Consider the following 17,123-nt stretch of genomic DNA (forward strand, 5'->3'; position numbering starts at 1 on the left):
CCGTCATTCATACGAAAACCGCTCAATCGTTTCACACCTCTACGAAAACCGTTCCAACGATCCCAGATTAACTTAGCTGGAGAAATTTTTTTTTTTTTACTTACGATTCAATTTGTGTGGTAAGAAGCTTGAAGTCTGTCACTTCATCGTATATCTTATCGGCACTATCAGGCACCATGTAATCTCCAAAAAACAGATTCCTAATATGATCGTCCTTTAGTTTTTGTCCCGTTGGCACAAGGTGCCCAACAAGGCGGTCCATGTCGAGTTTAAATTGTTGCTTAGTGGTTTCTTTGATCAGTTCGAAGAACAACTGTCTGTCGTTGTCGTCGATCAGCCTGTCGTAAAACACTCGGTAAACTTCGTGGATCCAAAGACGAATCAGCTTGTCGCCTTCGTTCATGTGAGTGGAGGGAACCAATAGGACGCCGAATATGACCCTGGCGAAGTCTCGAAGGTTGAAGACATAGTGAGACTTACTGGGTGTGGGGAGGAACTTCTCCACGGCTGACTTGTACACTTGCATAGTAGCTAGAACCACAATCTAGGATATATCAAAAATATATTTATCGATACCCTTAAACAACCTCTAGGAAGGGAGGAAAATCGTGGAACCCGGAGAAAAACCCTTGAATCAAGGAAAAGACCTAACAAAGCATTCATATTTGAGAGCGCGCTGGTATCAAAAGAAGTAAATCAGTAATATGTATTGCGCAATGGCGCGGTTGTGTTTACCTTTCCCAGTCGTTGGAACGTGGCTTCGAACCCCTTAGCGAAATGCCAGTCAGCAATAAAGGTGAAGATCTTGTTCATGGTGTTGTCATCAAACGAATCGATACAGATGATGTTGGTGTGGCGTACAAAGCGACCACAGATATCGTTACGTCCTCCCCCTGGCGGCCCCATGGCTGATACAAACAACTAAGATAAAACAAAAGAATTATCAACCGATGATAAATCAGGTGAGAGGTCAGAAGGGTCGAGAGGGTAGTGGGAGGGTAATGTCACATCCTTATCTCGATTATTTCAACTTCTTTTCAATAGACGATGACTTACCAAATCCAGGAGTTCAATCTTTGAGGTGTCCTTCAGATCGTACCAATGAAGATGGTCAATCCACTACAACGATATGATAACAACCTATATTATATAGCTTAGATAGTACGCGCGCTATGATTGGCCGAGAACTTTGTTTTATTAGCGAATAGAGCACGGTGGTGACCTAACCTCGTACGCAGCCAACCTTGCAAAGAAGTGTAAGAAAACAACATTGAAATGTACGACGGTATATAATATTATATAATATGTAAAATAAATAAAACAGCTCTTGTTCCGTGCTTCCTTTATCAAAACAGCACGCAGGAAGCGCCGAAAGCACTCAAGAACTTAACGTCTTTCGTGCTTCCCTTCCTTTGTGCTTTATTGAAGGAATATGCGCTTGCATATAAAATCCACTAGCATGTTTGTACTGTGATATAAACACGCTGGGAGCTGTAGATCACAATGTTTCACCTGTCTTAGTAGTTCAATAGGTGGTTGTGCACCATATTTTTCTTTAGCAGGCATGTTAAGGTCATCGACGAACACAACGCATTTCTTTCCAGGTGGGGGTCCGTATACTCCTTTACGACGCCTGTAACAGATAAGGAAAAACACATGGGAACCAAGTCAGGTATATTGTCAATTTGTTTTGCCCAGGTCAACTGGTATTTTTAAGAACAGTTTCATGATTAATTGGTTCAGGAATTACCAAAACGTATTATTCTAATAGTAATGAGCATGCTTGCTACATTATAAGGATTCAAAAATTTGCGACCAGCCGCTTCGAAAACGGCGTCCCTAACCTCCTCTGAAGACGCGCATGAAATAAACACCGCATTACAGCACCGTCAGTGTCCTTGGAAAAAGTGAAGGATTCACGCTTATGTCACATGACAACCACACACACCATAAATTAGCTCTTTCTCTTGTGATTAATTTAGTTTCAACTTTCTTTTCATTATTCATTAATATTACCCCTGTGAATACTTCTGTGTGTGTGTGAATCAATAAAAATGTTAAATGTTAAATGTTACATGTGAAAAAGATGAGAAAGAGTAATAAGGAAAAGAAATAGAATAAGATACCTGTCTAGTTTTCCCATGATGATGTCCTGTGTCATTCCAGCAGTGGTGCGAGCAGAGAAGTTGATATTGATTGGTAAGTACCTAGTGATTAACATAAGCAAAACACTGTTAAACCCTCGTGTCATGTACTGTACCATGCCTGGCTACAAGAATCATCTTAGAAAGAAGGTTTGAAAAATGGACCTCAATCTAGGCATTTCCATGACATTCTATAGGCAAGTAACCTTGAAAATGAGGGTGTCATCTTACTACCACTACCAAAATGCTTGGTAAATTTTCATTCTTATTAAAGTTGTATTTTCCTCGTGAGAATAGCAAGACAATTGCTTAAGTGAACAATACAAAGTTTTCAAAGGATTCTGGTAGTGTTAGTAAATGACGCCATGATGCAAGTGTCCTATCTATTGTTTAATAAGTCTGACTTACTGTTCTTTCGGTAGTTTAACGAGATAACTGTTGGTAATAGCAGACTTGCCGGTACCAGTAGGACCAACGAATAGTAATGGTATCTCATGGGGTATGAAGGTGGATAAGAAGAATATCTGACGCGCGGTATCGTCTGTCTCCACTGTTATCTCGCTCACCTGAAAATAATGTAAGCAGTGATAATCATTTGTTACCCAAAAGTGGTGTTGGGTTAGCACACTCGACTCTAACCTCTGGGTCTAGGGTTTGATACCTGGACACGGCATCTAATGTGAGTAGAGTTCGTTGGTAAGCTCCCTTGATTCAGGGATTTTATCCGGTATCTCCGGTGTCTTCCCTTCTCAAACATCGGTTCGAATGCTATTAGCCACGCGTTTATACTTAGATCGACCAGAGATTGTTTTAGGGGTTGATAATAAATTCCCTTGCTTCCTTCTTGCCCTTGCTAGTAAAATATATATAGCGTGGTAAGGACGCCATCGTCCTGGGTAAGCTTTGCTGTTCTGAATAAAGTAAGATCCTAATGATTACCTTTGCGTCTTTTGGTATAGGAGTTTTGCCCTTGTCAGTCAGCTCGATCCAATTGTTCCATGAACCGTTTGCTTGCTTTACAAAGTAGTAGTCATACACCGTACCACGATCTGGGAATACGTTTTGCTACGAAAAGAAGCAAATAAATGAAATAAAGAACATATATGCGAGGAATGGAGAGGGAGGGAGGGAGGGAGGGAGGGAGGGAGGAAGGAAGAAAGGAAGGAAGGAAGGAAGGAAGGAAGGAAGAAGAAGGAAGGAAGGAAGGAAGGAAGAAAGGAAGGAAGGAAGGAAGGAAGGAGGGAAGGAAGGAAGGAAGGAAGGAAGGAAGGAAGGAAGGAAGGAAGGAAGGAAGGAAGGAAGGAAGGAAGGAAGGAAGGAAGGAAGGAAGGAAGGAAGGAAGGAAGGAAGGAAAAAAGAAGGAAAGAAGGAAGGAAGGAAGGTAGGAAGGTAGGGACGGTAGGGAGGACGAAAGGGAAGGAGGGAAGAAGGGAGATAGGGAGGGGAAAAGAGAGTATCCTTGATGTATCGACGACGCATCTCCTTACCTTGCTCATCTTAATATCTTTTGGTTTTTGATTGTCCTTATCTGTTCCACTGATCAAGAGCCTGAAGAATGCGTCAAATTTCTTACGGCTATCACCATTAAGTGTCCCACCAATAGACCAGACCATGGAGAATAGAAACAGACCCTGGAGCCAGTTGGTGATCTGAGAGATAAGACGCAGAAATATAGCAAAACAAATACGAAAAAAACACATCACATCCCCTACTTGTAGAGAAAACGTCATGTAAAGCAGAACTAAGCTTGGAATACTGGAAATACTTGTGGTGGAGTAAGGCCGAGTATGCCTTTTTAGCCAGTTTGAGTGTAATCATGTTTTCCTATTTCAAACCAAGTTTCATTCCCTAGAGTATCATTTCTTTGTTTAATGGTTGTGCATGAGAGGACACATGAATATGGATACAACTCAAAAACAGAATCTTATTCACAAGAGAATGATATGTGGTCTGTAATGGGAAACCGTTAAGTACACCCAAGGTAAAGAAGTCGATTAATTAAACAGAAATCGAAGGTTAATCCATCCATACCTGAGATGCAGACATGCGGTCAGCACCTTCAGCATGATCCTGGGCTTCTATCTCGTCCATCAGACAAGAGTACAGGCGTTGAAAAGACAAGACAAGATGCATGTCTGACGACAAGATGAAGAACTTACACTCGTGACGAATGAAATCTTAAAGAACGAAGATATATATGGAAATTAAACGCAGGTGAAAAAACGTGGGATAGGAAATTCGTTAATGATCTGGTAAACAGGTAGCTAGAGAGCCTTTATGAGGAGGCAGGAAAACCGGAGAACCCGGGGGAAAACCCTCGAAGCACAGGAGAGAGCTAACAACAGTCAGTATAGTAATGTACTTACAGAATAGCTACAACCGGCCAATAAAATAATGAGCCCCTATGCTTGATTCCTAATCTCGTTGAAATATTTGTAAAATTTTGGTCTAAAGTTTATCACCAGATACTATAAACCTTCCTCCCCATTATGAATGTTGTTTCACCTCACGATTGGTGGCGGCACATGAGCATTCGTGTATTCAACATTGCTAGGGGGAGGGGGGATGGAGGAGAAGAGCTGCTTCCTAATGGAATTGGGCTTCCTGTTATTTGTTCAATTCGCTGATTGTAGCCTTAGTAAGACATTCAATCGTCGTTGGTATATTGTTACCTAGACAAGGCTGTACGAGCCAGTCAAACAATAAACGGATGGTTTCTCTTTGTTCTTTAGTTAGCACTTTTGGAAGAGTATTCATGTAGGACTCCATTAGTGGCCTCCAGCCCATCTACAATGAAACAGCCAACATTAACTAATACTGTCATCGTCATCATCCTCATCATTATCATCATTATCATCATCATCATCACCAATTAACAGTACCATTACCACCACTGATAACATCAAGTGTTACCATTGTCAACACCATCATTGCCATCATCATCATCATCTTTTCCACAGCCATCACCACCATGACCAGCAACAATACCACCATCACCATCATGATCACCACCACCATCACCACATCCTCAATATCGTCGTCATCAGCAACATAACCATCACTACCAACATCACCATCATTACCATTGACATCCATTATTGCCATTATCATCATCACTATCTTTACCACAGCCATCACCACCATGACCAGCAACAATACCACCATCATGCTCACCATCAACCTCATGATCACCATCATTATTACCATCACCATCACCATCACCATCATCATCACCATCACTTCACCATCACCATCACCATCACTACATCATCAACATCGTCATCATCAGCAACATGACAACCATTAACAACACCACCACCAAATATCATAATCCACTCTTAATATATACCGCAACCGAAGCAACATAGCTGTACATACCTGGTTAGGTTCCATGTAGATCATACCACACCTGCTGACAGTAGCAGGCGAAGCTTGTTCCAGATCAGCTGGCTCAAACATTAGACTTTGTTTACCACTCATCTGGATGATCTCGCCGCTCATCAGACAAAGCTTGAAGAAGGAAAACAACATTCATTGGTCTCTTGTCAGTCAGTATACAATATCAAAAAACCAGACAGTCAATCAGTAGGATTGATGGACATTTTGTAACACTAAATTGATAAGAAAGCCCCCTAAGTAGAACGAAAGACAGACATCAAAAAATAAAAGCCATACAGAGCTTTAAAATTCCAAATCAATCTGTGCTTTAGCCATGCCCTAGCTTAGGTCAAGCAACGCTCACTCCCTTATCCCTCCTCTCCAACTTCAGGGACTCACGTCTTTCCACCCAACCCCATTCCTCTTACCTTTAGACACTGGTCGCTTCCCCCCCCCCCCCCCCCCCCCCATCCAGTATCAGGGACCCTCGTCTTGCCATCCAATTCCACTCACCTTTTTATTGTCATCGAGTACAGTGTTCATATTCTCAATCCACACAGCATCGACTGGACCATCGAATATCAACCATTTACGATCATCTGAGGTTGACGACGCTTGGTCACGGAAGGAGTTAGCCAGGACACCGTCTGACCACTCGTGTGATATGGGATCAAAGCTACCGTATAGCTGACCCATTGTCTGGGATTTGGGATTGATGATCTTGTAAATAACCTTTGGAAAAAGCAATACTCGTTAGGCATACGCCCGTCAATCATACTTTTTTTCAAGTGATAACCTCTGTTAACCGACCAACTTTCGTATCCGACCACTCCTAATGTTCTACTACTGTATATCTTGAAGGCAATGATTTTTCTCATTCAATTATGTTTTGGTGCTGTCCATCCTTTTTTGAGCGACCGCAATTCGTTCAACAACTACATTTTTACGCCCATCTTTGGCATCTTTATGGTTTTCACCCACACGTTTCCACTTGGCTCACAAGTCCTTTCCTATTGTTAGCTCACCCTTTCCCTTTCCCCGCATCATCTACAAAAGCCTTCTATGGCAATATCTTTACTATCACTTATTGAGACATGTCATACCTTTTGGAATGGATATCCTGCTTCGTTGAGATCAGTCATGGAATCTCCAAGTACCTAGTAAATCAGACAATGATAAACAAGTTAAACTAGTTGGATGACTGCAGACTTTGAATCTTAGTCTTTAGATGACACACCTTGAAGGCCATTGTTTTACCGCCCAGTGGATCACCAACAATCATGAATCCATGACGAACTATCATCATCTCGTACACCTGTTGAGTAAGGATAGAGAGACGTGAGTGATGACACCCCAGTGAACTGAATGAAAGATGAACAAACAGACAACAGATTGATCACGTACGGACAGATAGACAGACAGACGTTCGGTCATCAGTCAGTCAGTCATTCACAGGACAGACAGACTCATGGACAGATAGTCAGACCAACAAATAGGCAGATCTATGTTATTAGATCAGTGGGTTAGTTATGTGGACAGACAGACAGACTGATGGATATATAAACAAACAGACAGACAAACCGATGGGCAGACGTTTGCTCTGTCAGTCTCAGATGTACAGATGGACAGACAGATCGATTGATACATAGACAAATAGACAAATAAACCAATGAGAGAGCCCGCTAACGGATAGACGACCAGATAGAGATAGAAAGATCCATATTTCCCTTCATTTTCCCTACTCATTACTTTACCTGAATGATTTTCTTAATAAACCAATCAGTGGCCTGCAAGTTGCGCCGTGAACAGTTTTCTCGTAGAGCTTCCAACAACACACCATAATCAGGGTTGGGCCAAGCAGTGCCGGGGAACAGATCAGATATGATACCCTGGAACAACGGTACATCCTAACAAACAATATGGAAGGGGAAAAATACATTTAACAAAGAATCAGGTCGATATGACTCCAGGTCGAGAAATAGAAACCACGACGCCAGAGATGAAAGATAAGCTCAACACTGCTGCATCACCTTTGATAACAGAGACCTTTAGCACGACGTTCTTGCTAGGTACCACAATCCTCGACTAACACCTTCTTACCTGAGATAAGAACTTAGCAAGGTTGACTTCCAATACAGCACGTAACATGAGCTCAGCTTCATCGTCCTCGGGGAAGCGCAGCTTCAGGTTACCAGCCGCCGTGAGTACAGATTTGACCGCGCGCATCCCGTAATCATAGTGAGACTGAGACGAGAGCTGTTCTGAACATAGTTGGTAGGTGGCCACAATCTTTTGAGCCAAACTGAAAAAGATGTTGGAAATATCCTAACGTCAAAAAGAGCAACCAGTAAAAAAAGAAATTATGCTCAAGGGAATGACACGTGGTTTGAAATGAGAAGACAGTGCACTCTAAGGGGGGTAAATTCTTGAACGTGATTGGTTGAACATGGTTCGAGTGTGAACTCAGAAAAAATAGCACTATTCTTTAAGTAGGTGAATTGCAAGTGAAGCATTATGTGCTAAAAAGATAAGCATTTTTACCTTCTTGCATTGAGGAATCCCATGGAGTATAAAGATATCTCGCTGATTAGCGCGTAGTCAGGAACCATCATAGCAACGGTACGAAACAATACCTGGTAACCATAGGAACAGTCAAAGTTCAATAATAGTTAACCATAGTTAATGGTATAGCAGCTATAAGTATAGGTGTGGCACTAGGGTGGGTATGCTTTACTTTAAAAAAATAATGTTAATGGTGACAAGCATGACGAGTATAAATGTTGTAAGACCACTTACCTTTAGGTTATCTGGCAACTCTTGTCGTCCAGCATAACCAGGATTCATGGTGATAAACATGGTACACGTAGGATTCAACACAAGTTCTGTGCCTTCAAATAAGAATCTCTTCTTATGGGCGGCGATGGCCTTTTGAATTGTGGCAATCTGTTGAGCCACCACAGATAATACCTACGAGAAGACAAAACCTGCTAAGCTGCGGTCGAAATATATGAAAGTGTGAATATGAAAAAAAATGCGAAGATTTTTCCTCGCTTCAAGATTTACAGTACAAATTTTGAAGGCATAGGTGGTTGGCAATTGTAGCGCACTTTGTGGCAAAGGAGAATTCGAGCAGCTCATACTTCCTCCTACGCTTCGATTATTTACAGTCATGCAAATGTTCACAACGAACTATTATAGAGCAGATGACTTTAAAACTGATCGACACACGGTAAGGCCACGGTACGGAATTGTGCAAATCCTTTCAACCAGTAACCGCGCGGGAAATAAGTGTTCGGCCAATGGAAATGCTTGGACACGGTAACGTGCCATGCCATCAGATTTTCACCACACATTCATGCAATAGCTAATATAATGCTTGTGGCGCCGACGTTCGCAAGACGCGACGACGCACAGAACAAAAAATGACACAATATAATATAAAGCACAGAGCAAGACCATTACCTCCAGTTCAATTCTGTTAAATTCATCAAAGCAAGCCCATGATCCTGCTTGAGCAAGTCCTTTGAAGAACTTGCCCATTGCTTTGAAATCCAACCCGTCAGAGCAGTTGAACACTACACACTGGTTTAAAAAAGACAAGACAAAAGTCCCTATCGTTAGAATCTGTGTAGTGGATATAGTTGAGGGAAGAGTGTTAAAGTTAAGTTTTATTTTAGTCTTCTTAGAACGATAGGATGCAAGGTGGAAACATCTGCAGTTATTTAAAGGACTCGCATTATTTCATAGTTTTTCTACGCATGATAGTTGGTAATGGTAGTGGTGGGGGAGGGGAGAGTAAGTATTTGTGATGGTGGTGAGTACTCAGGGAGGACTCACCTGTTTTGCTACTGCTTTAGCCAAGTCTTTACTTGTTTCCGTCTTGCCTGTTCCTGCAGGTCCTTCAGGAGCACCTCCAAGGTTCAGTTTTATAGCTCCCATTAGTGTTCTGTCGACACAACAAGCATATCTGTTATACATAGTGTTAGACATGTGGTCACAAATATGTCCCTGACCCACCCGTCCCTCATTAAAAATATAAAGCACCCAAAGCAACAAATTTGACCCGCCCTCTCGTAGTAGAATGCAACAAAATGTTACCCACCCCTCTCCCTACAAAAAATGCACTTTGTCACATCCAATGCGACCCACCTCCCCTAACCACCCAACCTAAAAAGGTATAAAACCCCTTCTATCGATTGCCGACGCAGGTTGATTTGTTTTTGACATTTGGCTGTGCACAGAAGTTAATCTATTGTATCGTCCTTACCTGTAACATCGATCAGTCAAGGGAGTAATAACCAATCTACCACTGTTGCCTAGATACTCGTAACCATAGTTAATGTCAGTGGTAATCATGCGCACGACGATTTGCTTCTCTTCGAAGTAGTAACGAAGCTGAGAAAGCCACTGGAAGTCGTTCAGGTTGTCCACTCCATCTTCGCACATTTTTTGACAGACGTCACGTGCTACGGAGGGAAAAAATGAGGAAAGCCATGTTAGTGTTATTAAGAAATGCACAACAGGTAAATGAATTCAAGCATCTTTCTTCTTTTACTTTCTATGGCACTTGGGATTCTCGTTTGATAAAGAAAGAATGAGGGGCTTGGTCACTTGTAGCCCGTCATACGAGAATCCCAAAAGAAAAGAGAGATGCTCGGGTGAAAACCATATGAGTGTCGTATTCAAAACAAGCGTCAAAACGAACCGTGTACATCGATGACTGTAAGTGCACCAAGAGAAACCCTGACTCCCGTGTCTAGCTTGCCTCGAACCAAAGCAACGATCTCATCGATCTGAGAGTTCGATTTTTCTAAGTATGCCTGTAAAATATCAAACAAATTTGTTGGAATCATGAATCAAATGTTTTATATTATGAACAATGATGATAATGATAATGATGATGATGACGACGACGATATTGATGGTAATGATGGACAAGATAATGATTATGATAACGATAACCGATGGAGACGACGATAGCACTGCACTCTGACTAATGGCGCATGTATGGCGGTGAAGACAATAAAAAGATGACAATGTTTTAATGTTCTCATGTTTGAGAAAATACTCCAGTTTCGAGTTCTCTGTTGGTCAGGGTTAGCCTGAATTTTGTGAAGAATATTCATGCGTTCCAGTTAAAGTTAAAAGTGTTCGAATCGTTGAAGTTGTTCAATATTTACTTTACCGTTGGAATTTGTGAATATTTAGACACTGATTCGAGGCTAACCCTGAGTAAATGAGTCTGTGATCAAGGAACACAGCGGTTATGTGCAACTCGAAAATGGTCTATTGAGCTAGAGAAATATGAGAAGATATTTGACACTGTTGTTGATAATGATCAGTATCTTTGCGAACTATTAATTTTGAATGATAGTGGATTACCTTGAGTCCTCCTTTAGTCATTATAGCTTTTGCCATCTCAAGTGTCCAATATATACCACTCACTGCCAGCACGATCTATACACAAATAAACCAATCATGAATTATCACGTGACGCAAGTTGCTATGGTGACAATATCACATGGTATGCCTACCTGACCAGGCCATTCCTGCACCCATTTCCCACGTGGTGTTGTATTATATGCAGTCACAGCCTCTTCGGCTACTTTTTTTAGACTGCTGATCATGACCTCTTCTACTTGGATCAGCCATTTCTCAACCATACCCTGTAAACGAAAACAAATTTCGTAAGACCTCCAGTACGACTACAGTTACTAACTGTGGTATATGTCGCGTTCTGATTTGTTGATAGCGCGTGCTTTATGAGAGCACACAGCACGCGCGCCATTCATATCCAAAATAACGGATATTATATTTTATCAAAGAAAAAAAATGCTTGTGGTGCTATGTGCAGTATAAAGCACGCGCTGATTCGAAGAACACTTAAGAAGTGTTGAGAAACACTCCGCTACGTGGCGTGCTTCTCGTAACACTTCTCTCGTGTTCTGCCAATGCACGCGTGCTTTATTGCTGCACACAGCAGGCGCGCATTTTCTATTTTCTTCACTAAAGAGTCGGCTTATGACTGATACTGTTTTCTTGGTAAGAATATAAAAGACAATAGCACAGGAAACGGTTACGCTACGACACTGAAGAAATTGCACGAGGTCGCCGGGCTGGTTAAATCAAGATAATTAGACACTGCATTATCTTACCTTAGCTTTTGCCGGGATAATCTTAGTGGAGTAGGGCACTGTCTCATTCTCAGCACTAACCATACCTACGACCTCTTGATCTTCGGTGAACTCTAACCGTGCGATACCTTCAAAGCATTTCTTGAGATGAGGCTGCACTCGTAATGGATCCTTGGTCTCTGACAGGATCTCGAGCAGTTCGTCATTGGATAAGAAGAAGAACCTGAAAAATGAAGAGAAATATAGAAAATTATTTTAGGGGTACTCTTAGATATCAAGGTTCAGGTTTAAAGCTGGATTTGCAGTAATGTGTGTAATGTTATATGAAGACTTTGTCTTGTTCATCAAACTGACAGCTAGTAGCAAATCTGGCTTTGAACGTCTGGACACAGAAAGGAAAACAGTCATTGATGGTCTCAAGTGACGGGCGAACACTGCAGCCCCTCATGGGCTATCAGCATATACTTTTGCAATTCAACTGCAAAGACTTTCTCAAATTACTGCAATACATGTGCTCTCTCTCTCTCTCTCTCTCTCTCGCAGTATCAACTGATGCATGGTTAGACTTATTCCAAACATCTATCAAACGAAGGAAGTTTAACTTCTTTTCATTTATAGTCTCGTTTGCTTAGAGCAACGAAGCCTAAAGATGCAAAATGAAAGAGTAAACTAAACGAGTTTGTAAAAAGCGCGCGCACTTTCGTAGATATCCACAGCATTGTGACGCCATATTTTTTCCATATATGGGACAAATAACCAAATAAGGATTTTGAAAAAAGCGCGCGCACTTTTGTAATTAACCAAATAAGGATATGAAGTGTTGCGCGCGCGCGCGGTGACGAAAAAGCGAATTGTTTCCATCATCAATGATCAACTTACCGAGGAAAGAAGAGTTGTTTTTTCTCCAAGTAGGCATTCAATCCTTTCTGGATTTCTTCAAGGAGCTGATTAGATTCATTCAAACGTCCAAGCATGTTTTGCTGGCTAGTTGCTACTAATACCTGTGTGTCTTTGACAGACTCGGTCATGATATCCTGAAGAGTGAGAAAAGTTTATCGAGGTTATTATAGACTCATCAAAATAATAAAACGAGTCGTAAAAATATCATAGGGAAGAAGTAAAATACCTTCCAGTAGCTATCTACGATGCCAAACTTGCGTCCTTCTTCAGGCATCTGCGCCATGATGTCTTCTGAGCTGAAGATGGGCTCTAAATACAGCCATGTAGCTTGACACTAAGCAAGTAAAAAATATTGAATTAGTTAACGTTTAGATTCGCAGGCTAATTGAAATTATTCAGTTACTTTTCCGCAGTCAACGGGGGCATTGAAGCGAGCTAGACAGACAGATCAACAAACAGACAGACTATCAAAACGAAAGGCATGGAAAACACAGGATAGACACTTACGGGAAACGAAAAGACAAGAAAGACAAGAAGATTGACGGATAGAGAAGCAAGGAAGCAGAGCGACAGACAGTTCTATATGGACCATTATGGCCGTAAGCAAACAGAAAGATACACACAGACAGGCGATATCACAAAAAAAGAGACAAACACACACACAAAAAAAACAGGGAAAGAGAGAGACTGATAAATGGATGGATAGAGAAATTCAAGCATTTACCTTTAACCAGGCATCGATGATATCTTGCATTGAGATCAACTTCTCACACCATTCCTATTAGATGACAACATAATGATATTAAGCTCACTGTTTTTCTATATCCAAACGTCTTAAGAATACGATTCTTCGTTTGAGTTTTACACAATACAACGTAGAAACAAATAATACTCAAAGAAGACGCTCCGGCCGACGTTGAGGTGGCACATGTTACATGTACTACATGTTAATAGTATAACTGGATGAATGTCTGACCTTGATATCGGCTTCAAATGGCTTGATAAAGGGAGAACCACTCATGGTTTGTGCCTTGACTATGTGATCATCTAATAACATTTGAATGTCATCCACAGCTGACAGGATAGATACACCCTGCAATAATCAAATGATAAGGTTGGCTGATGGTGATGGTGGTGATAGTGATAATAATGATGATGATGATGATGATAGAGATAAAGGAAACGATGATTACTGATAATGATGGTAATTATGATGATGATGATAATGGATGGTGGTTACGGTGACTGATGATGATAGTGATGATGATAATGATAGTGGTTATTACTGATGATGATAGTGATGATGATAATGATAATGATAGTGGTTATGACTGATAATGATTGTGATGACGATTATGATAATGATGGTGGTCATGATAACTGATAGTGATCACGAATATGATGACTGGGGATGTTGATGATGATGATGATGATGATTACTGGTAATGATGGTAATTATGATGATGATGATAATGATAAAGGATGATGGTTACGATGACTGATGATGACTGTTATGATGATACTGATCGATGGTTATGATAATGATAATGAAGCATATGCTCAAATTCAATGAATTCTATAACAATACCGTGTCTCTGTAAGGAACAAACTCAAAATTCATATCATTCCATTCTATCTTCATCTTCTCCATGGCTTTCTCCAGAGCAAATTCCTTACTGGCTGAACCGCTTATTTCTTCCAGTCTAAAGTATCAAAAAGTACATAATATATGATAAGTATACAATGACATAAAGCAATGACGTCACTCAATTATGACGTCACCTGAACTTTTAGATTTAATGGGATAACACATGTTCTTCTAAACTAATCAAAAATTTGGATTACTTTATAGACTGATATTACTGTCAGTAGTACAATATCCCTTGGCGGTATTTGGGTAACAATGCATCACGGGATAACATGAGTACACAATGGAGCCACAAATGAGTTTCCAAACGTGCACTGCGCAACAAAAATAAAGCAACGTATAAAATATATTTTTTTTCTTCGAGTATTATGAGGTAACGTACTTGTTCATGTTTTTGTGTAGATTGTACTCCAGCATGTTACAAAGAGAGGTAGTTGGTTCTGGCTTGATGTCAAACTCTACAACTTCGCTCATCTATCAAACGAAAAATAATAGGCGACTGTGAAGTACCAAAAGATAAAGCAGATCTTGTGTGACTTCTGTGGCACGGCACGGTCAAGGTATGAAATTTTACTGTAAACTAAATGGAAACACTTGGGTCGCGTCTTGCGCAAATCACAACTCCGTGCCGTGAGTCTCAGAGTTGTTTTCGTTCGAGTGGGAGATAGGACTATATCAGTTTCCATACAACTTTTTAAATTAGCTAAACATGCATTGTGATTTAGTTTTATTACGAACAACACCATATATATATAATAAGACATCTTAAACAAGAATTGTTTGTGCACAAGCTAGACCACAATTCATCATGTTCGCTATCCCAAAAAAGGTTCATTATATTTGTGCACTTCATCCAATCAAGCTACGGTATAATACCGTACGACTATGCAGTTGTCGTATCGCTTTCCAATCGTACATACAGTGCTCTATATGAAATGTCCAGTACATCTGTAGCCTACAAACCTGTTCCCAATGCCTGTCTCGAAGGCCAGGGTTACAGATGACCTGCAGAAGTGGCAGGTGAACTTTGAACTTGTCAATCTTACTCTTGACGCTATCAGCCACACGTCTTGGTGCCGGGACGTCTCCAAACGTTTTACTGAGTTTGAATACTGTACGAAACATAGATGAGATTTCTTCCTCGACCTCTTCTGCGTTGATCTCCACAAAGGGCCCTAAAAATATCAAGATGAATCTTATTATTTTCGGTTTCTGGTCATACCACTGCGTGATAGTTTATTAACAGGAAAGTTACGCTACATCATGAAATGCGGTGCCCGGTGATAAGTGTGTTGGACTTGAGACATGCCCTCTAGCTACACAGACCTGTGTCGTTAAACTAAACACATTGAAATGCATCTCTCTACTGAGACTGCAACAGTAAATTCTTGGAGGTGACCTGCTGAGGGCCACTGCTTAGTGGGGGGGGGATCACCTGCTTTCCTCTAGAGGAAAAGTGATATTCCTAGTCGCTTTATATTACAGGTAACGAAGAGAGATAAGCACCCGTTTTAATAGGCTTCTAATGGCTTCCCACGTCTTAATACACGGATTCGAAAGTGAGTAAAATTCTAAGCTATACAGTTGTAAAAAATCGATTAATAACGTGCATAACGGTGACATTACCATTGAGCCATGCTTCGTGTTTGTTGTTAAAGGTCAAAGCTGTCTTCCATAGTTTCTCATAAGGTTCTTTGTATGCAAGCATGGTCTGTAAGATAGGGAACTGAGTTGGCTCCCACTGTAGCAGCTCTTCCTCTGTATTCAGATCCTGGAAAACAAAAGAAACAAAGCTAGCTTGAATAGGGGGTCTTGATTAAAGACGGGACTACGACAAGCGGAGGTAAACAAGGGGGAAAGGAACCATCAAATAGGGGGGAAGGAAAAATAAAGAGAGAAAGAGATGGAAGAAAACGAGCACGCAAATGCAAGAGTGGATGGGAGAAAGAACAAGAATGAAGCAAACAAATATCATATAAGGATGGAATGTGGATGGGAAGTAGGGATGGAAGGAAGCAAGGTACGAAGAAAAGGAAGAAGGAAAGGACGGTAGAAAGGAAAACGAGAACAACCAGTTAATACGTACCGCCAGCTCATCCACTGCCTTTTTCAGAGCATCATCTAGTTCGTCGAGTTTCTCAACATTCTTTTTCATCTCCTCCAACGCCATTATCTGGTGCAAAAGGAAGACATGGTTATGAACAAGGTAGTAAACACCATAGCCACAAATACAGATACAATACTAACTAGGCGCAATAGGAATATGTAAGCACTATTTTTTAATAAAAGTCATGATGGAAATAATGACAATAACTGTGATGGTAACGATATACAGCAGATTTATTATGACTGTCAACATTTTACCGTGAAAAAGTACCGTGGCAGTGACCGTGCCGGTACGGAGATCGAACTTCTACATTGGCTGAACGTTGATAACGTGTGATCTGACTACTTAAAAGGATGTAGTCAATTTTGTACCGTGCTCTGACAATTCTAATAATGAGTTGGTTTGGCCGTGCTAGTATCGAGTGGGTGGGGCCGCGGGGACTGGAGAATAGGGATAAGAGTGTGCACCTATGTGATCAAAGTATCATGGTCATTTCCATAACAAGTCCTTACCTCTTTCTTTCTGAATGATTCGACTTCCTTGTTGTATCCATTCAGCTTTTCTTCGAAAGCCTTTATTCTGTTCAAAAAAATATTTTTCCAATTTAACAAAACTCAAAGGAAAGGTCTGGAGGTTGAGATGGTCATTTAAATATCAATAGTATAATTTAGACTGGAATAAAGGGTTTCTCACGCTATGATTGGCCAAGCGACCAGTGAGACGATAATCACTGCTCGAGCGGCGATTATGAGGTTCTTTCAAAGTTTGCCCGAGCGAAAATGATACTAAAACTTTTTTTTTTAATCTGAATT

General features: G+C 40.9%; 1 protein-coding gene across 1 annotated transcript in view; it reads right to left on the reverse strand.

The window, feature by feature from the left end:
- LOC116302686 (dynein axonemal heavy chain 3) overlaps positions 1 to 17,123 on the reverse strand; it is a 45,478-nt gene that overhangs the window by 19,417 nt on the left and 8,938 nt on the right. Inside the window, exons 18-52 of the mRNA XM_031712033.2 lie at positions 16,824 to 16,890; positions 16,291 to 16,377; positions 15,831 to 15,975; positions 15,168 to 15,379; positions 14,587 to 14,678; positions 14,145 to 14,259; positions 13,533 to 13,649; positions 13,281 to 13,334; positions 12,783 to 12,890; positions 12,536 to 12,690; positions 11,678 to 11,879; positions 11,057 to 11,188; positions 10,905 to 10,979; positions 10,228 to 10,342; positions 9,790 to 9,988; positions 9,360 to 9,468; positions 8,985 to 9,104; positions 8,319 to 8,489; positions 8,064 to 8,155; positions 7,623 to 7,824; positions 7,277 to 7,429; positions 6,760 to 6,837; positions 6,626 to 6,679; positions 6,036 to 6,254; positions 5,523 to 5,654; positions 4,817 to 4,931; positions 4,176 to 4,321; positions 3,632 to 3,793; positions 3,084 to 3,209; positions 2,553 to 2,710; positions 2,127 to 2,207; positions 1,513 to 1,633; positions 1,057 to 1,119; positions 736 to 921; positions 105 to 544 (exon numbers count right to left, since the gene is read on the reverse strand). Of these exons, the coding sequence (XP_031567893.1) occupies positions 105 to 544; positions 736 to 921; positions 1,057 to 1,119; positions 1,513 to 1,633; positions 2,127 to 2,207; positions 2,553 to 2,710; positions 3,084 to 3,209; positions 3,632 to 3,793; positions 4,176 to 4,321; positions 4,817 to 4,931; positions 5,523 to 5,654; positions 6,036 to 6,254; positions 6,626 to 6,679; positions 6,760 to 6,837; positions 7,277 to 7,429; positions 7,623 to 7,824; positions 8,064 to 8,155; positions 8,319 to 8,489; positions 8,985 to 9,104; positions 9,360 to 9,468; positions 9,790 to 9,988; positions 10,228 to 10,342; positions 10,905 to 10,979; positions 11,057 to 11,188; positions 11,678 to 11,879; positions 12,536 to 12,690; positions 12,783 to 12,890; positions 13,281 to 13,334; positions 13,533 to 13,649; positions 14,145 to 14,259; positions 14,587 to 14,678; positions 15,168 to 15,379; positions 15,831 to 15,975; positions 16,291 to 16,377; positions 16,824 to 16,890 (4,803 nt within the window). The remainder of the gene's footprint in view (positions 1 to 104; positions 545 to 735; positions 922 to 1,056; positions 1,120 to 1,512; positions 1,634 to 2,126; positions 2,208 to 2,552; positions 2,711 to 3,083; positions 3,210 to 3,631; positions 3,794 to 4,175; positions 4,322 to 4,816; positions 4,932 to 5,522; positions 5,655 to 6,035; positions 6,255 to 6,625; positions 6,680 to 6,759; positions 6,838 to 7,276; positions 7,430 to 7,622; positions 7,825 to 8,063; positions 8,156 to 8,318; positions 8,490 to 8,984; positions 9,105 to 9,359; positions 9,469 to 9,789; positions 9,989 to 10,227; positions 10,343 to 10,904; positions 10,980 to 11,056; positions 11,189 to 11,677; positions 11,880 to 12,535; positions 12,691 to 12,782; positions 12,891 to 13,280; positions 13,335 to 13,532; positions 13,650 to 14,144; positions 14,260 to 14,586; positions 14,679 to 15,167; positions 15,380 to 15,830; positions 15,976 to 16,290; positions 16,378 to 16,823; positions 16,891 to 17,123) is intronic.

This window comes from Actinia tenebrosa, unplaced genomic scaffold (genome assembly GCF_029948245.1).
Source record: "Actinia tenebrosa isolate PJP-AT-01 unplaced genomic scaffold, QUT_ActTen_1.0 PGA_scaffold17__23_contigs__length_9995812, whole genome shotgun sequence".
In the NCBI taxonomy this organism is placed as follows: Eukaryota; Metazoa; Cnidaria; class Anthozoa; order Actiniaria; family Actiniidae; genus Actinia; species Actinia tenebrosa.